Source organism: Antennarius striatus, chromosome 6 (genome assembly GCF_040054535.1).
Source record: "Antennarius striatus isolate MH-2024 chromosome 6, ASM4005453v1, whole genome shotgun sequence".
Taxonomy (NCBI): domain Eukaryota; kingdom Metazoa; phylum Chordata; class Actinopteri; order Lophiiformes; family Antennariidae; genus Antennarius; species Antennarius striatus.
In genome coordinates this window covers 15,621,542-15,647,101 of record NC_090781.1, presented here as the reverse complement: position 1 = coordinate 15,647,101, position 25,560 = coordinate 15,621,542, and the positions used below count along the sequence as shown (strand labels likewise).

The 25,560-nt window shown below is 38.5% G+C and overlaps 1 protein-coding gene across 1 annotated transcript in view; it reads right to left on the bottom strand.

Moving 5' to 3' along the window:
* Window positions 1–211: 211 nt before the first annotated feature.
* Window positions 212–25,560, bottom strand: part of cadm2b (cell adhesion molecule 2b) — a 141,003-nt gene continuing 115,654 nt past the window's right edge. The window contains exons 4-10 of the mRNA XM_068317613.1: window positions 16,262–16,414; window positions 15,466–15,603; window positions 10,247–10,405; window positions 9,879–9,969; window positions 9,490–9,668; window positions 2,125–2,247; window positions 212–2,014 (exon numbers count right to left, since the gene is read on the bottom strand). Coding sequence (XP_068173714.1) covers window positions 1,896–2,014; window positions 2,125–2,247; window positions 9,490–9,668; window positions 9,879–9,969; window positions 10,247–10,405; window positions 15,466–15,603; window positions 16,262–16,414 — 962 coding nt within the window. The 3' untranslated portion in view covers window positions 212–1,895. The remainder of the gene's footprint in view (window positions 2,015–2,124; window positions 2,248–9,489; window positions 9,669–9,878; window positions 9,970–10,246; window positions 10,406–15,465; window positions 15,604–16,261; window positions 16,415–25,560) is intronic.

Below are 25,560 nucleotides of genomic sequence, written 5' to 3'. Positions count from 1 at the left end.
TGAACAGTATAATATTGCTTGAAGCGGTGACCATCACCATATGTGTCAATTCATCAAAGACTAGCTTTGCAGACTGATTGTCATGATCGTAGGAAGAAGCACTGTAATTAATGAGCAAAAAGCATTACTGTACTCTTTAGTGCATTTTAAAGTACAAGGCTAGTCACAAAAAATGTCAGTTTTCAAGTTGTTCATATTTTAATTCGCACTTTGTCTCTCTTTTTTCATCCTTTTTTTTTTACAGTGGCATAGTTGAAAAATGAATATCAATACTGAGAAAAAAGCAAAAGTCACACATTCCCCATAAAAAGCAAATTAATTACAGTGATTAAAACTTTGTACAAAATGAGTTATTTATAGCATCATATTAAACTAACAAAATAACATGTATGAGCATTGGCAATGTAATTCAATGTCTTTGATACAGTGACTATATACAGTGACGGGATGTCTATTTCACCAATGCCTCAACATGTCATTAGTACTGCTGCCAGCAAACTCAAAGGCCATAATGGTGATCCTTGTATTGTTTTCCTATGATTAATTACAGAATTAAAAAACGAAAAAGTTAATGTCAGACAACTACTTCAGTAACAGCAATAATATCAATCAACGTGGTACTATATAATAAATGTCAATCAATCAATCAATCAATCATAATAATAAATACATATATTTTAACCATTTTTTTTAACATTTTAAGCAATTTTTTTGAATCCCTGTATGAAAAAGAAAACAAAAATATGAGATGGGAAATAATATGTTCTCAAATTATAAGCTAAAACCAGTGCTTTATCTTTTACTCAGATTTAGTAATTACACATTATTTACAAATCACCTGGCACAACCACCTCTCGTAACATAAATGAGAAAACAAATAATACTTGTGGTATAAGTTAAATGCTGTATATGCTAATATACAAACTGTAATGTGTCAGGGATCCTGAAATTCAACAATATTGTTCACCAATATTCACGTTAGCAAAGTATGTTACAGCAATATCCACACATTGAGCATAGTTGTTCAATAAAATTCAACATAAATAATTAAACCTGACAAGGTTCCAGTCATTCTGTTTGGATCTAATGTCAAATCTTGAACAATAATTAAAGTTCCAAGACAATATCTGTAAGTGTACTGAAATCCTCATAACATGCCCGGCACCATCACTGCACCCAGACTCATCTTGAATCCTGAGACAAGAAACAGTTGATGTGTTTTCCCTCCATGTTAGTCCTCAGACTTTGTGCTTTAAATTTTTAACTTGACAAATCATCAACAAAAGTAAACACTGGGAAATAAATCCGTGAAGAAATACAGACAGTGCTAAGAGGGCTAGAGACAATCACAGATACTGTGCTGCTATGCTTTGCTTCGGCAAACGTCAGATCCGGTGAATGACTGTTTTGAATGTACTTAGTATTTGGCTGTGGTGGGGTAAATTCCAGGCATCACCCAAAACCACTGCAAAATCACTTGGATGATTCTTCCGATCTCAACATTTGATGGATTTAAAATATTATGATCTTAAAATGAAACAGTTTCCAAAGCTGAGATTTGACTCTCTGTGGAAAAGTTGTATAAGACGAAAACCAAGAGTAGAAAAAAAAAGTTATTGCAAGCAGTAAATGGATTGCAGAAAAACGTACATCATATAGGCACTGTAAAACCAAATATAATCCAATTGTATATGGTTTACACTGATCACAGAAGGGGAATGCTATATTGTCAGCGAATGTTTTGAGAACAATCACATCCAACTATGAACCTTCTGTAGTAGACAAAGGAACAGTAATTAGAGCACAGCAGATCATGTGGGAATGCTGTGGCAGCTTAAAATTGCATTACTGCAGTCAACAGTAGTCATGAAATGAAGGAAAAGAATAACAAAAGTCTATATGAAGTACTCTTTCTTTTCCTCGGCATGCACATGGTTTCCCTCAGCATTGATGATGGCTGTGTCGGCGTCTGGGGCGTCCTCTGCTCCTTTAGCCTCATGCGTTAGATACGTCCCTGCAGACATACAGAGCCACAGCAAGTTATGTGCCTGCTGGAAAATCATACATACACTCACTCAGAATGAGAAAGCTGCTATTCAAGGCCATTGGAGTGACCTGTTGTACCTTTATGTCTTGCCAGATATCGTCCAAGAACTATTATCAGACACAAGGTGATGAAGACCACGACTGCAACCACACCGCCGATTAAAGCGTGGTCGGGTCCATGCTGGCCTAAAGCATTAGGATCTGAGAGAAGGAAAAGGAGGAGGGAAAGGAAAAGGGAGAGAGACTGTGTTAAGCCCTGTAAGATGACTCACTGCTGTCTTATGTAGCTGTAGACATTCATTAAATGAAATGAAAATATTTTACTCCTGTGTAGACCCCCCCCCAAATAAAAAACAAAACATAAACAAGACACACAAAGCACAACAGTACCAAATGGGCTTCTGTCATATTTAGCGCAACCTCACACCGCTGCTTTGAAGTGCTTGAATGAACGTATAAAAGAAGCAATCAAAGGAAGTACCACCAATCTCTGCACAGTTTTAAAACGTGGCATTACCAACAACATGCTGCATGAAAACTCATCTAGTTCTGAGTGATTTTTTTTCTTTTTGTGGCGAAAGCGTCCTCACATGCTGAATTTTGTTTTTCTTGTGTTCGATGCCAGAGTCTGCTGCCGAGGATCAGGCCTTTTAAATAAGTGTTATTTAACACGAGGCATTCTCCAGGCAGAGAGCGAGATGAAGGTTCCTCAAGAAGGAGCATGCCTTTGTGGCTATCCTGTAATAAACTGTAAGTGGCAATGTCTTTACTGTGCACCTCGTGTGCTCTCATTATCTCAGGCTGATGAATGGCTATGGCTTGTGCTCAGTTTTGCAAAGTGACCCTGGGAAATGACGGCGGGGATGTTCCTGCAAACCTCATTATACTCGTCTGTTTACAGGGTGCAAACACAATTTTAAGCAAACAAACGCGTGAAACATAAAAAAGAAAAGAAAAGATGAAGTTGTGGAACATGCAGTTTATTTAGCACCATGCAGAATAAAACCATCACAATCGTTTTATCAAAGATTCACAAGCGCAGGCTTTAGACTTTGACAAAATAACCGTTTTGGTATGACTGTTTGTTTGCAAGTTGATGTATATAATGTTCTGTACAGCTGATTCCACTGTCGGCAAGGGGCATAAGCAATTTTCACATCACACTCGGCTGGTGCACACCGCTCACAGGAATGAGACAAGCTGAATAGCTCTTGCTGTGATGCAGCTGAATTTTGTCTATATGCTTTCACCTTTAACTGAGAAGAAATGTTCACTAGAACCAGATATTTGAGCTTTAATTCACATGCAATTACACTGATGAATGCTTTTTTGATTCAGGATCAAAGTACAGGCAGGCTACATTTAAAAAGACTGTTGTAAAATTTACAGCAACTCCGACGACAGCAAACAATTGAAACTGACTTACCAAGAAACCACACACATGCACGCACGCAGCAACGCACGCATGACACACACACACACACACACACACGCACACGCACGCACACACATACACACACGCACGCACGCACGCACGCACGCACGCACACACACACACACACACACACACACACACACACACACAATCTAGACTTACGTAGACAAAAACCCAAATAATTTTTTAAATAGTTCAATAAATGTATTTTTGTACTTCAAAAATAAATAACATAAACCAAAATGCTGGAAGTGTCTGCTGAGAACATTAAATCAGTGATCAAGACAGAATATGTTAATCATTTTCATGAACTTTTGGATAAGTATGAAAGATTATGAGTTTCCACTAAAAGTCCACCCTAAAATTTCTGGTGCAACAGTATGGTCTAAAATCAAATATTTACACTCTGGCACAGATGCAATCTCCATCCCAGCCTCATCTTGATAGAGCCATCCAGTTCACAAACCAGTCATATATTGTGTGATAACTTATGCAGCCTGCGACATGGCTGGAGAGAATACAGCTGGCATCAGCAAAGTGAGCATCCATGCATGGTGATGGTTTAGCTCATGCCGTGTGGAGGTCGTGATGTGTCTTGACCCAAATCCAGATCCAGCACCACGCATTGTAAATCTGACTTGTGTTGATCATCTAGAGGGATATTTACCTGTTGTAGGCCCTGGAAATTCTTTGGCTGTTGCCATGGTTGCAGACAGTGACAGCAGTAACGGGAGATGAGGGGAACAACACCGTAATAAACAAAATGACCACAAAGTTCAAAGGACACATGACAAATTAGCGTGATCTATTTTTCTGAGCTTTAATTTTGACATCAGGTACAGGTGACAGATCCAAATGCAACTGTGATTGGTTACTGGAAACAAAGCAGCATCCCATGAGCAAGGATGAGCTGAAGAATATGGTCCACATAATGAGATTTCTGTGCTGTAATTACCAATTGGCCAGTTCTCTGAAGGTTACAAAAAAATAAATGATACCATTTACGTCTAGCATTGTATCTTTGGAGTTACTTTAACGACAGTTTTATATTTTGCTGTTCTGTTTAATGGTTTAATGCTTCACAAGTGAAATTCTATTACAGTAACTGCCCTTCCTTTAGGGTGGAAGCAAAGAAGCCACATGCAAAACCAGGTAGAATTACTGTACAACCAAACTATTTGCATGCTAACAAACGTACAAGAAAATGAGAATTTTAATTTATAAAATAAATCTACTTATTGATATTTAATATTGAGCTACTCTACCATTGATCTACATTCAAACTTTCAGGTATAACATAACACCTTATTCTCCCCATGATGGTATTGAGAAATCTTGCCCATCATGAAGAACACCCGTTTACTGTACTTTGAAAAATAAAGTGACATATTTTCTATTTTTACCCTGAATTATTGAGAAAAGACAAATTGATAGCAGTGCAATAATGCATTTTTTATGAGTGGGATCCTGTTTTGTTTGTATTGTGCATGTGCACAAGGGCTCACATGCACACGGTTCATGCATTGCACACTGCTGCAACCATTTCCAACCTATCCAACTTCACAACCGTTTGACAGCTAACAAGAGCAGTCAACACATCCTGCAAACTAGTAAAACAAAATCTTGTCAAAGAGCATTTTGATGAGATGTTCAAGGATTCATGGGCTTATTATCAAAATGAAGCACATCTCAAATTGAAGGAACATTTTACGTCATCATATCAACAAAATTATATTTGATAATCCACTGTTCTACCTGCAGAGTGGCTCAATGTACAAAGTCAAACATTACAACAGCAATTCCTTAGGGAGACATGAAAGCAAACTCATTGAGCATGTGATTCAATCAGCAAGTATGACTCAAATATAACTACATTTATTATTACTTTGTTGTACTAGTAGAAACCACATCCACATTTTCTGTTTCTGTAAATTTGTCATTTTGTTTATAAAGTATTTGATTTAGAAACATAAAGTCTGCTTATCATCAGTGACCAATAACAGCACTAATACCTGTGAATGCTGCTGTGACTACATGTGTGGGAGAGAGGAAGCCAGAGCTGCTGAAGATGGAAGCACTAAAGTGATGACGTACGCGAAATGAAAACTGGAACGATGGTGAGCAAAAGCAAACATATCCGAAGGGAACATTCTCAGAATAGGAAAACTTACAGAGAAAAATCAAACAACACAAATCTATTACCGTACATGTCTGGTGCAGGTGCTTAGCCCTAAACTTTCATCTAAATGAATACAGCAGAACTAATGACAAACAAGAACCAATGCAGTCAGAGACTGCAACATCCCGCGACACCCCTGAGTTCAAAATTTTACCTTGACCTACTAGCATTCGTCAAAAATCAAAGCTTGTGCTCTGACCTACTTTCATAGATCAAAGCAGTAGCTTTGATCTACGGTCTTACTCACACTGGCCTTCTCCCTCGTCTGTCTATCTTACCAGTTCCTCAGTGTACAAACGTTAAAATCTGACCTTGACCTAGTTTTCTAAATGTCAAGGTCATCATCTCATTTTCATCCCCTTTGCCGCCCGAGTAGTACGCTTTTTGTTTCATCTTTCTCTCTGCAATGGTTGCGAAGATATTTGGTGTACGGACGGACGGACGAACGAAAGAACGGACGAACACATGAACGCTGACAATTACAATACATCACCGCTTTGAAGTGGGATGTAAAAAGCACTGACTGACTAATGGTTTAGGAGGACATGTGTGTTACATTTTTAAACTTCAACCAATTATGATTGTTTTTCAAACAAACTACACAGTTAATGTAAGACTTATAAGGTCTTGTCGTTGAATTTAAAATAATAGCTGATATGAGGCTAAAAGGGTAAGACATTGCAGTCATTTCTCAGCAGTATCTGTTTCCTCCTCTCCATTGCATCTCACTGACATTAATACATACACTGCTTCCTTGCTGATTTAGTACGGTGTATTGAAGAGCGTAAATGCAGACATTGATAAATTGAGGCAGAGTGATGACATTTATTGCGTCTTAGCTCTCCTGTCATTAGCAAATTAGGCTTAGAGGCTAGAATGATCCAAGAGACCTACTAAGTATCCAGCGAGAAGCGGTGCAGCTCTGAAGAATGATTGTCATCATCAGTGGAAATGAGCCCTTAGTTCTTAGATGTCTTTTACTTTCTCCTCATAATTGTTCATTCTCTCCTAGTTACCGGGGATTTTGTATTGAATGTGAGATGGATCCTGAGGGAATCAAACTTTGCAATATCCTCTGGTGCATGTAAAAAACCCCAAAACAAAACAACAAAAACACAAAACAAAACAAAACAAAACAAAAAGCAATGCGGGCTAACTCAACAACTTTCAACGTTTCTTTTTAAATGTGAAAATACTAATATATTGATAATAATGATAATGGCTTCTTTATTAATCCCCATTGAGGAAAATGCTTTTTTGCACTCTAACAATCACACACACACACACACACACACACACACACACACACACACACACACACACACACACACACACACACACACACACATGTACATATAGGCCTGTATATCAGGCCTATAAACACACCCACAAGAGGCCTGTGGGCATTAAAATTATGGGAAGATAGAGCGGTGCACAGGTCTCAGGTGGGGTGCACCACTGGGCAACTTGTAAGGGGTCAGTGCCTTGCTCAAGGGCACCTCCGTAGTGCTCAAGAGGTGAACTGGCACCTCCCACTGGAAGTTCATAATCCAAAGGTTTTGATCCACATGGGTCTTGAACCAGGTACTCCTCGGTCCCCAGACTAAGACCAAGTAGACTGAGCTATTGCCACACCAAAACTGAAAGAGGCAAATGCCATTACACATCCTTACTGACTCTCATGCCAACATGCCATGTGGTTCCCAGACATTTCAGCATGACATGGATTAGTCTGACATTGATGTAAGCTCTTGCTCAGAGAGAGAGAGAGAAGAGAGCATAGAAGAGGAATGTGTGGTCCCTTAATTTTTTCCACAAAATATTTTTCTCTGCCACCAACTGCTTGTGAAGTCTGAGCTATTAGAATTCACTCCAAAAAGTATTGTAGTGTGAGACTGTTGATCCGTCCTGTTACTGTTTACCTCACAAAAGTATAAATAAAAGACATTATTATTATTATTATTATTATTATTATTATTATTATTATTATTATTATTATTATTATTATTATTATTGTATTGTTGTTTTGAACTGAATATTTTACATATAGTCTCCTTCTTTTCCTTTCGGCTTTTCCCTTCAGGGGTCGCCACAGTGAATCAATTGCCTCCATCTAACCCTGTCTTCAGCATCCTCTTCTCTCACACCAACTACCTTCATGTCCTCTTTCACTACATCCATAAACCTCCTCTTTAGTCTTCCTTTAGGCCTCCTGCCTGGTACTTCAAAACTCAATATTTTGCATAAATTTTACATATAGTACATTTTGGAAATGGTTAGTGAACGCCATCGGTCACGTTCAGCTCAACAGGCAATGAACATGATTCAGGGTCGGACTGTTTGCAATTTGGCTTAATGGTAAGATTTAGGTAACGTGACACACACACACACACGGAGATACAAGGCCCATGAAACAGGACAACAATCTAAGGTTTTTTTTCCCTTTCCTTTTCTTTTTCCTTGATGATCGTGACACCATGGACCTGACCATGCTGTCGCCATTGTTGTTTGAAGCTGTTACTATTTAACAGATCAAAGGGTTGAACAAATCTACTGCATGCTGTGCTGCATGTTTATACTGTATGTGTGAGTGGAGCCAGTATATTCAGTTTATGCACCCACTGACTCACTCAGGATTGGATTGGCAAAAAAGGGGTTAAGGAGGGTTACAGCTCCACTGAAAAATCCTTCTGGAACTGTCATCAAGTAAAGTATTTTTTGTGTGTGTGGTAGCCTCACACAGCTGCTTCCATGGACAAGTGACAGTACTACACAAAGCAGTGACAGGAGAGCAGCTGTAAAATACAAAGAAATGCTTCCAATTATAGGTTAAAAGGCATCTCTGAATGAAGATGACACCAAAGGCCAGGGGAAAACAAGCACAAATCAAGACCTGAAGCTGTGAAACGGGTGATTGTTTGGGCATAGAACTAAGACAAAGTAGAAGGACAAAAAAGAAAGGTGCGCCCACAGCTATGGAAATCTACTCTTCACGGCGGGGATATCATTTGCCTGTTTGTGTTGACTGGGATGTATGAGTGATGGTCCGAGAGGAGCAAACACACCCAGCCAACCGAGCCAACACTCATACTGCTCTCCCTTCAGTAGTTACTCTACTCTGACTTGACTTGAAACGCCACTGATTTTTTTTTCCCCTCAAAGAATATGTAGAGAAAACAAAACAACAACAACAACAACAACAACGACAACAAAAACAACAACAACAATACTGCAGCTGTTGAACTATAATAAAAGCAACATCCTGAAATCAAATTTCATACTTCTCATATTTTAGTTTACACACAAACCAATTTCCATTTTTCTATGGTTTCCTCCTCACAATGGACTGCTGCATGGATGGCCTCTACAAAATCCAGATGATTTATAAGTCAGGTGTTATGAAAACCATGTTTGAACTGGCATGGTTCTCATCAGCTACTCATAATAGCTACTAATAAATGATCAGTAAATTAATAAATGCTAAAATTTACTCAAAATTTCAGCCATGCAAAACTGGAATTAAAATGTTCTTTGGAATGTCTCCAAAAGTGATAATGTTCGGCAGGGAAATTGTATTTTCAGGAGATGCGAAAAGTTCTGTTCCTCCTTTGAGAAATCTTTCATATCTAAGGCAGCTATTACTTCTTTGTTTTTATACTTTTTTGGTTTCTGTTTAGGTTTAACTGCCTGACCGACAGACCATCTGCTGCCTTTGTATATCTGTAATGCACACCCACTATCTTTGAGTTACAGTGTACCACAGAGCCTTGAAATTGAAGCAACAGCAAAATTGATCATCCATAACAAGAACAGCCATTACTGTACCCACCGTATACAAACAGTACATATTCAGCACTGCTGGTCCCCAGGTGGTTACTGGCCTCGCAGCGGTATGTGCCGTTGTCTGTCTTGTTCAGTGTGGTGATGGTTAGTTCCCTGCCCTCCACAATCATGCGCTCAATGTCTGGCAGCTCCCCTCCATCTTTAGACCACAGCACTGGTTCAGGTCTGGAGTTAGGGTTCAGGTTAGGGTAATACAGAAAGTATTTTTTAATTACATGTGATTTCTGAAATTTAAATGAATACAAATAAATTAACGCAATATTCTTGTAAGAAAGTTGCTTTCAGTAATGAAGAATCACATTTTACGTCCAATTGCGATTAATCGCATGTCAGCAACTGCCCCCAAATTGAAACTGTAAGTAGATGCCAACTTACATTGGGTTGCCGATGGAAACACACTCCAGTTTCAGATATTGCCCTTCCTGCGGAATAATCAGTGAATGCTCAATTGCCAGATGGGGAGCATCTGCAAAGAACAGAAAAAATGCATGGCTATGAATAAAACTGACAGTAGAAAAGAAGAAAGTAGTTAGTGCTTCACCCATTTGGCAGCTTTCAGCTTTGGCCCATATCCGTGTTCTTCCTAGGCACTTATCTCTTACCTGTAAACTAATCCTACACTAATCCTAAACAAATGCAAAGCTGAAGCTCCAGAAATAAATGTAATCTCAGTCCTTGTATTTCTTCTCAATGCTAATCTTGCACTTAATCCAGCTTTGCAATGAGTATACTACTGCACTCACAGTGGACCTCCAGGACCTCGGTTGTCATGTAGGGACTGAACAGAGACACATGCTCCACGCTACAGGTGTAGGCAACACCATCATCCCGTCTGTCCACATGGAACTGGAGGCTGCTCTTCACCGAGAATGATTTCCCGGTGGCATTCACCTTCGTAGTGCCTGATGAAGGACACAATAAAAAGTCCAAATGTGACTTATCACTGCAGAATGATTTTTTTTTACACGAGTAAAGAAATTCAGACATTGTGTCATCCAGGTCTGAGTACAGTGTATGTCAACTAGCCTGACAATATGGTTAGTGAATGCACTTTAAACTCCTGCTCACTCAGAATCACTGTTCCTCTTATGTTTGCATTTACATTTAACATTATGTACTGCTTTAAATACGGGCTCCCATGATACTAGTAAACTAAAAACAAGGTCTTCCTTTTGTGTCTTTCATTGAATCAAACTCATATTAAGTTATGGATTAATGAGTCATGAATTAACTAATGTTTAAAACCTAATTTAAAGCACCACATTTCTTATGAACAGTCAGGGACCTTTCATTTGAACACTTTGCCCTGAAGTACAGAGGGGGCGTTGTACTGTAAGTACATCTGTAGTGTCGAATACAAATCTCTTCAGCGTTTTGTCTCATTCATCAGGTTACCTGCAGCATCAGAGCTGACATAGAGAAGCTGTCATTCTGTTTCATGGTGGCTGTGGGCTTTATGAGAGAGCCTGCAGAGCAGCGTTCATAAAAATGTGGATTTTCCAAGGTAAACCTGCTATGAACCAAAAACCCAAGAGGCAGGAGAATCAAAAGTCAAGTAAAGAGGGATGCCCCAATAATCAGCTCCTCTGAGTCTGTTCTGCAAGGTGGACGCTTAATGTTAGGATTGCACTCTTCTAAAGAGATGCTCATTAAATAATTTAATAAGGGAAGCATTTGGGATCGGTCAGGTGTATCTGGAAGAATTTTACTTACCTGATAGTATTTTATTTAGTCTGGGTAATTTTGGCTACAGTCCATGATAAAATGACAACATGATGATCATGTGAGCTTTGTTTACTGACTTCTTTCACATATCATTGTTTGAAATTATTTTCAATCATACTTCTTTTAATGCTAGAACTTCCTTTTGCTCATTTCAATGCTGCTGTCATTCAAAACTCTTGGTGACGGTTCTTTTCATGCATATTTGTCTTAAATTAATAAAAAACTGCACATCTGTAGATAGGTAAATGTCTATTGTTGTATGTATGTATACATGTATGAAAGAAGAGCAATGCCAAATCTGCACTGAGAAAATGAAGTGACTGGATTACAATTACAAACTTTTCTATGTGGCAAAGTAATAAATAAATTAAAATACATTCATCTTTAATATTTTATGTCAAAAGCTTATTTGTTTTTCTCTTGATTTGTGTTGATGTTAGACGTAGTACAGTAGGATTGCAATGAACTCCTGTATGAATGAGGTACTTGATCTAATTTTAGATCACGGTCTGGATACAGAGGAGACTATCAAACGTGATGAAATGAAGAAAAGAAGTTAATCTTCTCCAGAGCAGATGACAAACAAATATAGACCACAAAACTCAGGCACAGATTCAGTTAATGAATTCTGTGAAGTCAGCCCTTGCTGAAGAGGAACTTATTGTCACTGGACACATATTCTGATCAACACTGTCAGTAATGTTCCACAATAACACAAATATTGGAGAAAACAAAGGCACACTAACTCACATTTACAGCAGAGATTTTGTCAAGTTTAAAGGAAAGATTCAAATATATTTCTGAAACAACACAGAGGACTGAGGTTGCCTGACGATGTCATGGTCTGATTTGTTCATAAAATGTAATTCTGACCTTTTCTATAATAGACACTAACAATGGAAAACACTGATCCACAGACTTACATCAGACCAGCATGAATAGTAATGCAACAGCAAAACATGAATCACCTGAACAGAGTTAACTCTCCATTAGTAAACATATCACAAAATGTTCTCCTGCTGATGGTAGAATGTTTAAGCTGCTTTTCTTGCTGTTCACATCAGTCAGTTTAAAGTTGACATGTTAAGGTTCACATTAGTTAAGGTGAGACTCAGCCAACAGTTGTAACTTGGGGGTGCAATGTTGTTCAAAAGAATGGTTGTTTGAAATATTCCATCCTTGAGCTGTTTGATGATCCTTGAACAGGATGTGAGCCTGATTAACTTATGTAAACTGAAGATTTTATCTCACCCTGACATCCAACAAAACATGGGTTAAAATGCATCCATATATGGCTAATCCTTAGGTGGTAAAACTGCGGTAGTTTATATTGCTTTTGGAGAAATGCCATGAAGAAGAAAATAAACCTTCAGAATCACCTTGAATCATCTTATTTATTTTACATCACATTACCATTAAACCCTCACAAAATTAAATTCAAAATATCACGAGGCACAACTACGTGACAAAGAAACAAACTGTTAAAAGGAGCAGCTACTTCTTAGAGTTCATACACTGAGTTTAAGGTATTGTGAAGATGCTGTGAATAGTACACAGGGAATGCTCCAGACAAAAAAAAGTGATTTAAGACGGTTGAACATAGTGGATATATTGACTGTAACACCCTGTCATTGTTATATCAGGGATAAAAATGAGGGAACATAAACCAACAAACAACAAACAGACAGAAAAAAATAAACACACACACACACACACACACACACACACACACACACACACACACATACACACATAAATAAAATGTCTTGATAGCTTGCCAAGCTGAATATTAAATCGGTCACCAACTTGAAGCTGCTGTGCATGTCAATGTGCCTCTGTCGCTGTGAAGGAAATACATATGCCACTTTATGTATGCAAACAGAGTGACAGTAGGATGATGTTTCCTCAATAGATTATAATTTGAAGTCTGGCTGTCATTCATCGACACCAGCAATTTGTATGGCTCTATACTCCGCAAACAAATTATTTGACACTAGGTGACAGTTGCATTTTGAGGTTTGCAATGGTGTGTGCCTCTAATATAAATTGTGGAGAAACAAATCATCAGAGCATGAAATAAATTTGACATGCTTTTGCTATTACACCTGCTGTCATCTTGGAGCTTTGTTGACTGGTCCCCCAGTGGGGATAGATTTGATTGACAGCAGATACTAGCGGCAATGATCCACTACAGAAGAACCGATGGCAAAACATGCTGCTCCCAGCACACACTCATTAAAAGAAAGCTTTAAAGCAGCACCTATAAAAGAACAAGGGTCCAGAACACTGACTGACATTCCATCTCTTAGACACTTTGACATGGAAATGACAGTTTTAAGTCAAGCCCTCCTGTCTCAGCTTTGTTCTTCATCTCTGTTTAACTTGCATATGCATCACACCAGGTCTGTTTGTCCAGGAGTCTTAATCAGACCAATCATACTCATGAAACTATGAAAATAACCTTTTAAAGAAGACACTGGGTCGGGGCAAACTAGGTAGGTACATGTTAGTTACGCAATTCTCATATCACACCAGTTAATGCAATTCATGTGTTTGATTTGTATATAGAAAACTATTCTTTGTTTTAATTTTCCGTTACACACTTTTGTAAATCCATCAAACTGGAAGGGGGTAGAAGATTATGTTATAAATAATGTTATAGCTATGAGTAAATGGTGCATGCCTCTAATATGAATTAGAGGTGCACCTCTTGAAGTCTTTTAATTCATGTACTGGAATTTAATTTGTTAATATACATAGTAGACTTCCACAGATTTAAACATATACAGGTTTATGATATTAGACAATATTAGATAGCAGACAAAAATGAGAGGTCATCTCAGTCCTTCTAAAGATGGACAGCAGTGTGGTTGTGATGCTGTATATCAGCTCCATACTGGCCTTTCAGGAATACATGCATGTTCTTTCAACACGAAAATTTCTTATCCCATCCACTCTCCCATCAATCATCAAACCGTGCTGGGCAGACACAAACAGACCTACTAAGAAAAAGCTTTCCGGTGCAATTCTTCAATAAAGAGCAACTGTCACAGAGTCCCTGTAGCAGGCTCCATTACATTAAAGAGATCCACGCAGTCTACCTCTGCCATCAAATTGAGGAAAAAAATGACTATTTTTTAATGTTTTTGTCTAGCAGAAATAATGTGGTGATAAAAGCTGCAGAAATACAAAGTGCAGAGCTTCAGACAGTTTGGAAAGAGGTGCACAAGAAAGTGGAATCTTGTAAGGCACACAGTGTGAAACCACACAAACTTCTGCCTGTTTAGTGTGATCAGCACACATTTCACTGCACCATCTGCTGCTAACTGCAACGTCTCTGCCACCATTTTCAGTCTGAATTTTGCTTGTTATTTGGCTTTCCGAGGTTGCATTCTTTAGTGCTCCTGTGTCCTCGCTTGATTATTGTATTCATGCTGTCGGAATTGAAAAGGGGCTTTATTTCAAATTAGATAAAGCACCTTTGCTTTACTCGTAGAGCAAATGAGAACCTCAGCAAGATCAATTCATCACATGCAATGAGAACAGTTTGAAATGATGGGACAAATTAACAATTGTGTTTCTTTTCAGATGAAAACATGCAAAACACAGCTGGTCTAAATATGCCATTATGAAATTTTGTGCTCATAATACAAAAAAAATAAATCTCTAAGCGTATTTGATCAACAAAAAATTTTATCTGACAATAAAACAGTAGGTTGTTAAGCAGATTATTGCAGCAAACCTGTGTTTTTGTGAGTGTTTACACGTTCTATTCTAAGTTAAAAATAGAAGTGATGGAAAATGGTTAGGGTTTTTTGATCACCACCTTTAGTACTGTGTGATTAAAGGTGTTTTCATTGATAAACCATCCAAGTACAGCATTACTTTAGTGCTACTGACAATAAGAACAAAGTGCGGTGCTGTTGATGCACACTTAACTTTATAATAACAATCAATATTAGGTGCTACTCTATGTCTTAACCTTGGTCAGGTAGAGAAATGTGGACAGCTATGCCACAGTCCAGCACAATTTGGAGAGCTTCCAACAACAACAGCAATGCTGGCTGAGAGCCAGATGAATCACTGTATCGCTCAACTGCTGGCCAGTGGAACACTACATGAATATGAGCACAAAGGAATTCAGGAGCTGAATTGCTTGATAGTAATGATGTCTCCAGGAGGATGCATGTGGTAATAGAGCATGCAGTGCTCTGTGAGATCCACACCGCATGCTTACCTTGAACCTCCTTGTCATTTCGGAACCATCGGATGTTTGCAGCTGGTTTGCTGCCTGATGTGGTGCATGTCAGGGTGATTATGTCTCCCTCCATGGCAGGCTTGGTGAATCCTGTAATCTCTGGTCGTCCTGGTACTCCTGTGTCACGTGGAAATATAATTATGAATAAAATAACCTACTGCTTTGACATTTGACAGCAATAACCCAATGAATGGTTTATGTTGCAAAGCTCTAGCAATAAAAATAATGTGTGACTGATTGTTGATAATTCAATTTCAGAGTATCATGCTGTTCTTGAAAACTTAATTTTGTGGTATACTGAGTAAAGTTGGACATGAATTACACAAAATCAAATAAAAAATTACTATTGCTATTTTTCCTCCAGTGAGACTGTGAGATAACAAAGGTCATGTTATAGAAACATGAGTAGAAATAAATGCATTGCAAATGTTGACAGTGTGTGGGAGTAGATTATAATTTACATTCTATTTCTGCATATCCTTCAGCACAACTGTCTTACACAGATGTGAGAAGGTTGAGATTGTTGTGGCTTTCCTGCCTACGGAAAATTAAGTATAGCAGCACTTCTGGCATACTAGCTTCACAGTCATCCTTTATTAATGTGGACAAGGGCAACATGTAATGCAGAAATATTTTCCTATGAATCCACAAGGTTCTGGTAAAGAAGAAACATAGACTTGAATTTGAAATGTGCAGGCATTCATGATGTCAGAATGTAGAGATTAGTGACTCATATATTGGCCTGTGGAGAACAGGGCAAAATGAACATGCCTACCCAGAACAGTTAGAAAGGCCTTGGTGGTCTTGACAGGCATGGTGAAGAGTGAGCATGTGTACTGGCCCTCATCTGACAGGCTGACGTCACCGATTCTGATGGTAAGTTCCTGCGACGAGGCTCTCACCAGCTCAATCCTGTGATCCCTCAGAGCTGTATAAGATGCAAGACGACACAAGCACCACAGCGGGAAAGAACAAGGACAATTCAGCTTGTAGAAGTACTATTTGTAATTCAGATGATTAGCGAAACAAAAGAGAATGTACCTTGCTTTTATCTTATTGCACATAGTTGTCAAATGCTGCAAATACAAACTTTGGCCAATGGTTTGATACACTTTTTTTTTTAAATATTTGCATTCTGCACTGACGGTCTTATTCAGTGAGTGAGAACAAGTAGGCATCAGCAGGATGCACTGAAGCCTAGCAAAAGAGAAGTATATGGGCCTAGATTACAATATCTATTTAGTAATTCAGGTATTGATTTACACTCATATAAATTTATATATAGACTATGTTTAGCGATGGCAATGACATTTTTCACTGTAATATTAAAATCTCATCCTTACCTTTTAGATTAAGACAAATAATGCAGTTTGTAGCTCTCTGAAGTGCAATGTGTAGATTTGTTTTGTTTGTTAACTTATGGTAGGAATTCCTCACATGCCCCAGACAATAGCTGAGAGAAACTAAGACTGAGCATGCGCGAGAGGTGAGGATGATTTGTTAGTGTGAGCAAAGCTGGAGCTTAATTAAACAGCTATATACAAATTAACCACCACTACTCATAAAATTTATGGAATGTGATAATTACAATGAGAATTCTTAAAGCCTTCAGTATTTTCTTAACCTACCTGACTGCTTCATCGCTACTTTGGGTATAAATGCACACTCATTAAGCAGAAACAGCCAAGCAGACATACTGAAAAAGTCCATCTTCCACCTGTCATCTCTTGTACAATTTCAAATTCAGTATCACCTGTTCCTATGAGCGACCAACCACAGACAGAAGGGAAGAAAGTGCTCTTTGAATAAATTACACTTTTTTAATTCCCCCTCCCTTTGGGCCTTGCCAACTGTCTCCCAGGAAACTCTTTGATCTGAAGTAATTTGAACTGCATTGGATTGTACTACAGAGGACAAATCTGGCAAAATGAAGAAGTAGGTGTTGATTAGGATTCAATCGATGTAGCCAAATGTAAAATGGTGTCAGAAAAAGACCTGCTTCTGAAATTCATTAATCCCCTGTTCCGTTCCCATTTGTTTGATTCTACCAACAAACATACATAACATACTTGTGATTCCACCCTTGCACAGACATCAGCAAAGCTATTGTTCTTTTTTTAATAGTACTACATCGTTGAATAGCTTTTATCTTACAATCACACTCCTAAAAAAACATAAAATTGATATATACAGCGCCCTCGCGTATTCATGCATCAACACTCACGACTTCACCTCATTGCGCACACACGCATTCTATTGGCTGACGGAATCCGGAAGTGCGCTCCGTTCCGTGAGTCTTGGACTTACGTGAGACGCAAAAGTGGTTTAAATAGTCAATAAGAGTGTGGGAAAAGGTAATAGAGATAGAAAGTGGTTTAATATCAGTCTGGGGAGGGTCATAAAAATTTAATTACCGTAAATAATAAGATAAACAGTTTGTCACTCTATTGCGGAATTCTTTAATCGCGTGTGGTTCCTGGAACGCATTAAATGCGAGGAACGAGGGTGCACTGTGTGTGTGTGTGTGTGTGTTCGTGTGTGTGTGTATATATACTGTGTGTGTATATATACTGTGTATATATATATATATATATATATATATAGACACACACACACACACACACACACACACACACACACACACACACACACACACACACACACACACACACACACACACAAACAAGCTTCAAGCAAGAATTAAAATTAAATAGCAATCTGTGCCATCAGAGAGCCAGCCTACGCACAACGGGGTTAAATACAAATATTCCCCAGTCATTCTGTACAAAATTGTATCCTGAAACAAAGCTTCCTGATGTTCTTTGTAGTTAAGCTTCATCACTTCAGAGCTTATAAATGCCCAGAGGCTCTGGTAGAATATAGCAAACCCTTTGGAGGAAGGATGCATTTGAGAGATGATGGGGTCTAAGCAAACATCATACAGTAACTCAGAACATATGGAAGTACAGGCTGAGTGGATCAAAGTGTTGGACAAGATGACATACTATAATTCCTCTGGCCCATATCCCTCTGCAAAGCACAGACAGGAAGAAATGGACTGAATTCTCTTTCTCTTCTTCCATGTCTTCCTCAAAAGCACAAACATCTCTGAGATACTGATAAAAATTCTGGCTGTTTCCTTGGAGGGATTTGTTAGGGAAAACAAACGTCTTTGTGCTGAAGTCATATTTGACTCAAAAATCTGTAGGCATGAAAAGGTTTGCTCCAGCAACTGATCTGCTAGAATTCACATCTGTTTAAACAGATGAAGTGTCAAAGAGATTTGCAACATACCAAATGCCCGTGGAACTTTCCCAAATCACCAATGCATTATCCGTGTCTTTGCTGTCCATCTTTATGTAAATCAACACTTTAGTAAAATATATCTGGAGCTTCTGTGTTGTACCATTTCCAGCTAACTCTATGACACCTTTAGTTACACTTTCCAATATAATGATTGTTGGGAACACTTTGAACTTATGCATGGACAACAGTAATAGATTATGGTGCAGTGGTTTTGTCATTTTAAACATTGAAACAGACGAAAAACGGAACAGAGTTTTGATTATTTCAATTGACATTTTAAATATCATAAAATTTTTCTGAATAATAATTTTGAATATTACTATTAAAACTGAGATCTATATGTCAGCTTTCATATAATGAGTCAGACACTTTGAACCAAAGAAGTTGGGAAGCAGCCTACTGTTAAAAGATGGGCTTGACTGATGTATTTTCTACAACAAGCACTGGCAATACATAGCAGGTGAGCCAGGGACATATTGATAGAATGAGTTGTACAGGGGTTTGAATAACCCAAAGACAAGTGTTATCTATTACTCAAACAGCATATGGCCAGGAATCCATGCTATTTGAATCCAATCCAGGCTGGGAGCCCAGACTGTGGGCAGATCCGTCACAATCAGACCCAAATGCCATTGGCTGACAAAGCTTTTTTCCAGCAGCTTTAGGAAATCAATGTGATGAAAAGGTTCATTTCCCCCAAACCCTAGATAGCTCCTGCACTGTTCATTCTGCTTAGCAGAAAGCATAAATCTGCTCCCTGACCTTGCGTATGCTACAGCCTTGCAGCATGGCAGCTTAATGTGCAGTACATCTCTTGTGATGGAGGCCTTACCAAGGTTGTCTCAAATCAGTAAAACTGACACCCCTGTCCTCCCTCAGGGCAAAGTATACCATTACTATAGGCCTTTGATGCAAAGCAATGTTTGCCTTATTTTCCTGACAGTCCGTTGCACCACAAACCATGCCATTGGAGCCATTCTCAAGTCTTCCAGGGGAGCTGCAGTTTGTCAGATTTAGTTTTTTTTTTAAAATCCTGATTATACAGCATCTAAATTTACTATGTGTAAGAACCAGAATAAACAATTACACGTCATACATAACTTATTGCATAATTGGAATGATTATATTACATTTATTTATAAACCACCTTTGAAAAACAAAGATCTGAAATGAAAACAAATACAAATTTCATTAAATGAATAGAAGAAAATCGGAAACATAACTACCAGCGTGGTAAAACTTAAAACAATGGTAACATTAAGAAAAACAATTATCACAATCCAGATAGTTCCACAGCTATGGGACACAAACTGCAGAGGCTCAGCCAACGTGTGACTTGTCAAGATATAAAATCTCAGACAGTCATCAGGCCCATATGGAATTAGCAGATCACAGATATAAACGAGTCTGACCATTCAGAGCTTTAGAATCAAGGAGATAACACTGAAAATAAGCTGTGAAACTCAAAGGAGAACCATGAAGGCCAGCAAGGTGGTGGTAGCTGGTTAAAAGCCTGCTGCGTTAAGTATCAATTGCAGTTTTGGATTCCATATTTGTAGATGCTGGAATAAAGGGTTTTGTGATGTTAACTCTGAAAGAAATTGATGAATACTTGATAACTGTGACACATGAACAAACTGTGCAGCAGCCTACAAGAGTTTTAACATAGAAAAATGACTCACAACTACCTCAGTTATCCAGTTATGGCTAACGTGTTACAAATTGTATACATCTGCATACACATCTGGTCTGTTTCTTTTAAGTGCCTCCTATGCAATACCCATTTCTCCATAGCCACCAAGGTTTTTTTTTTCTGTGGTCATAAAAATTATTTAATAAACATTGCATTACATGTTTATAATCTGTTTTCTGAAACAGACCATAAATATGTGCATCCAGTTTATTCACACTCATGCCATCTGGGTCAGATATGGTGATTTGTGGTTAGAGACTTATGCACATCATGTTTTATGTGACCAAAGAGAGGAGCTGGCATGTTGTCAACCTATGTTGTCTTTTCTACCTTAATGCAAATTGATGGCACTATCCCTCCCCCTGATCCCAGCCTGGCATTTGAAAAGTACTAAATCTTGTTAGATAGTGCATATTGACAGAACACCAGCATTGTGGTTGGTACAGCTACACAAAGTGCCCTTATCACATGGCATTGGCTTCCACACTCCACTGAGCAACAGACAAATGGTAACCAATTTTTCTAATGCACAACAATGATGTTACTCCTATTGGTTCAGAAAGAAAATAACATTTTACATATATCCATTAGACTTGGAAACAAGCCAGCAGCTCTTAGGTTCAGTCAAAATATGTTAAACAATACCGAGTGTCCCCATTTGGCCATTTCTTCATGGCCTTGAACCACTTTCAGCAAGTCCTGGAATGCGAATGCACTAGACGTCCTTCAGTGACAACACGCAGTCCTGGTGCCCTCCTAGCCGACTCTTCAGCCAGGGACTCCACTCTTTGCAATTAGAGTGTGTTTGCTGCTGGCTGTGCTCACTTAGTGACTGTGTGGGCGATTCTGGATGTGTTCCAGGGCTAGTAGTGGAGGCAGGGGGCTCTTTCCGACCACACATGTGGCTGCAATTAAGAGAAGGAAAGGGCCTTGTTCCAGAGGGCCATTGTTAGTGCCCATGCTCTAAGAGATCCCACTGAGCAGATGCTGCTCAAATTGGACTCATTTTCAGCTCTTGAAGGAGGGAACAAAAGAAGGAGGAATTCCCCCAGCAGAGACACTACATCCTGTCTTCAAGTGATGAATAATGAGAAGGAATATAATTTGTTTCTGTCCATTTTTCAGCCCACTGACATAAGCTTGATTGTACACTGGGATTTTCATGTGCCTTTAAGACCCTTTTTTTCATATGAACTCGTTTTCATATGAAATGTAATTTTTATTAAAGTGCCATATGATTATAAAATCCTGTTACTTCTAAAAGCAGTATACACATTTCATTTCTTACAAAGACAAATTACAGTCCGGCAGTAAAAATGATTTCGTTCTAGTGAAAAGATGAAAGTTTTTCACACGAGGGTCAAAAATTCAAAAGAAATTTAAATACAATATATAGTTTATGATTCTAAAGAGGTCATGTACATTATACATGGTAGAGCAGCTCCACACATACAAGAAAATTTTTGAGACAAGAGCTGTAGTAGTGAGTAACACCACATTGATATATTCATGTCACACTGGAGGTAACCAAATTAATTTAATGCCCACTAGTCCCTGAAGAAGGACTTGATTTGTAGCCAACCTTTTACTCATACATTTCGTCAACAGTCAAAATACCTAAAGACACATTTTTCACTTGACATTTTAGCAGTAGTAGCAGTAGTAGTAGTAGTAGTCGTAGTAGTAGTATTAATAGTAGTAGTAGTAGTAGTAGTAGTAGTAGTAGTAGTAGTAGTAGTAGTAGTAGTAGTAGTACTTGTAAGTCAAATTCAACCCCAAAATAAATTTACACTCAGATATCTGAGGCTGAACTCTTGTTATGTGTTCAAGGTACTTTCCTTCAACAGACCAACCGTCAAATGTTTCCTGGGAATGGACATTTAAATGTGCTTTCAGTGTGCTCACTCTTGTAATTGCATCCTTGGTAATTATCTTTCATTCTCTCAAACTAATGAATGCTTTAATGGTCACATTAAAGCATTCATTTAGCACATAACAGCATTTTGATGACTACAAACCAATTAAGATCAATTTTGCTTCGTGACCTTATGATCCAGGCTGAATGTCCCAATTAAATGTCATGAACGATGAACCATAAACATGTAAGAGACTGGAATGGAGATGAAAAACAGTGATATACAACTGGTCACAGCATTAACAGTCCTGTATGCTATATAAGTCTCCATATCTCTCTTACAAACACAGTCGGAGGTTCAAATGGGCAATTTATTATCTGCCTTTGACAAGCAATCTGCCATAGCTTCCCATTAATTGCATTATTCATATTCATCGTATTTGACAAAAGACTCTGCTTCCATCCAGCATGCCTCCAGGAATGTCATTACCATTCTCTTGTAGCATTGCCACTTTATCCTTTTCCCACAGAAGCCAAAAGTGAAGTAAATCATAATGAAGACAGCAAAGGACAGCTCTGCTCTCATTTGTCCTGCTCAATAATTTGACTTCATTGCCTCGACAACATATTTAAAAGAGATAATTTTACAAAGGGCATATGGTCATAATAGATTCCTTCATTGCCGTAATCAGCCACATAGCTGTTACCTTCACAGCAGCCCTTGCTAATTGGATCGGTACATGAATGGTATGTTGGTCTACCTTTTATTAGGATCTATCTCTGCTTTGTGAGGTGTGTGTCAGTAATGTGCAAGAATTCAAATGCTAGTTCTTGCTGCTGTGAATTCCAAAGTCTCTGAGGTGGCAACAATCACCAAAGCCTCAGCTATACATATTGGATGAGGAGGATCATACCAAGGAACCAGCTGGAATGATATGAGAGCAGAGCTGTGCTCAGGTTTAGACAAATGTGCAGAGACAGTCCAGCACATATGGATCGACTTTGGAAATCCAGCAAGGTTAACATTTCTAGGAGATCCATGAGGTTTGAGCAAGCCTCTTATGGGAGAGGAAGAGATAGAGGTCCTTCTTATCATTTCCACTCTGACGTAAGACACATTAAGCCATTGAGCTGTCACCTAGCCTTAATTTCCTTTGCGCCAGCAACCACATCTCTTACTGCTGTCTTTGCAGTTCTGTGACATGACATTGACACTGCTGTGAAGACAGATTGTATGTTACAATTTCCAGGACACACTGCTGATCATGTTCTTCCTATGAGAGAACTCCCAATGGTTTCATCACGATAATAATGTAACATTGTAATCCCTCCTTTGTGGCATGATGCAATTAAATTAACAGAAGGTTAATTGGAGTAGTCAGTTAGAGAATGGCAGTGTTAATTTTGATCACATGCTTGAAATGTTCTTTACGTGTAAGATTGTTATAGTGTAGACAAAAATTCATACGTTGGATAGTTGGGTGGTTGTTTTACCCACGAAAATAAGTTTTGTTTACTAACCTTGTCTGGGCAGTTTAAGAAATTGAAGATTTATTTCCAATTAAAAAAAATTACTGCAAAGTGCAGGCAAGCAACTTAGTGTGTCATTATAGTGCCAGTCAGTATAGAAAACCATGTCATAACTCTTTTGCTTTAAAAGCTCATGGGCTCTTTTCTTATACCCTCATCTGTCAGACATGAATTAAAATGGAACAAATTACAGTCGTGGCTACTTTAGACAGAAACTGTCAGACTCGGATTATATAATACAGGATTCTTTACAGATGTTTCTATTTGCTCCGCTACGGCTGCTCAAAGAATCTGAAAGGTCATTTAAACTCATTTTTTCTTTCTCACAGTGTTATATCAAACTCCAAAGGCATCCAGACAAATGTCCTTTTTAATACAGAGCTCGAGGCAAACAGGAGTAGATTTTTTTTAAAAATGGCTCAGAGGGTTTGGTCTAAATTAAAACAGAACGGCAGATGTATTTTTATCATGTCATGATTTCTTGTATGAATTTTGCAATCACAGATAAATACTGTGAATTCTTAACTTTCTTTGGACAATGACAAACAATATTGTTTGAGCAACTTGCATCAAATGGTAACATATGGCCATGGTGTCAGATAGCCCAAAGGAATTGGAGTAAGCAGAGATAAGGACAATGAAGACAATGGACAAAGAAAACAAACACATGGAAATGAAGAGATTTGTCCACGGGGCCAAGTAACACACCAAAACAGCAAAATACAGAGAACAACAAAATGTACCATGGCTGCATTAATCTAATCCACTCAATCGGAACAACAGTTTATGACCAGCTGTTCATCAGAGGGAGAGAAGAGCCTGCCTCAAGCTCAGACAGTCTGCAGTAAGTTGTTGCACTGAAAGGTAGCATAAGGTTGAGTGAAGCATTTCTCACTGGTTCCTACAAGAAGCCACAACAAACAGTAGAAAAAAGCCCATTGCAGTTCTCTGCCAAGCAATTAACTGGTGATTTGGCTCTGCAGAGATTTTCTCCCAGGTGTCCCACCCTCTTCCTCATATGACGTCTGTGTTGTTCCACACCTCCCATTTCCCCTGATGGCCTTGCAGGCATCATATTAGTTGTCCCAATAAAGCTTTTCATTTGGTTGTTTAGAAGAAGATTGAGATGAAGTGTTCCCACACTTAGCCCTGGCAACCTCCGCTGAGTGTACTGCATTCATTTTGTCATCTGGACTGCTCTGGAAAAGGATTCTGTCATGCAATATAAATGGCTGCCTAAGAAGGCCAAAGTGGCTCATACAGTATACATCATGCTTTCCCAGCTCTCTTCACATGCTACACCAAGACATTTGAAGCAATTTGTCACATCTCATCAATCTGCAAAAACAGGTGTATGTGTGTGAGTGCATGTGTTTGTGTATCTTTTTTTTCCAGAGTTGTTCTTGTAGTAGTCAGTTTATTTGTTTCAAAGCTGGTTCAATCAAGCATTAAATGCTCTAAGACTTTCTTGGATTCTTTGGGCACAATTCAAACACAGTTTAAGCAACATATCTATTTAATGTTCTGTTAACTTTTGTTTAATTGTATTTGGAAGCAATTTCATCTAATAAAGCACCTTAGACCTCATTCTAAATCCAATTATTTGTTAGGGAGGAAGTATTTGTTCAAGCCACTCTCATTCACATCTTTCACATCTCTGTCTCTGTCTCTGTCTCTCTCTCTCTCTTTC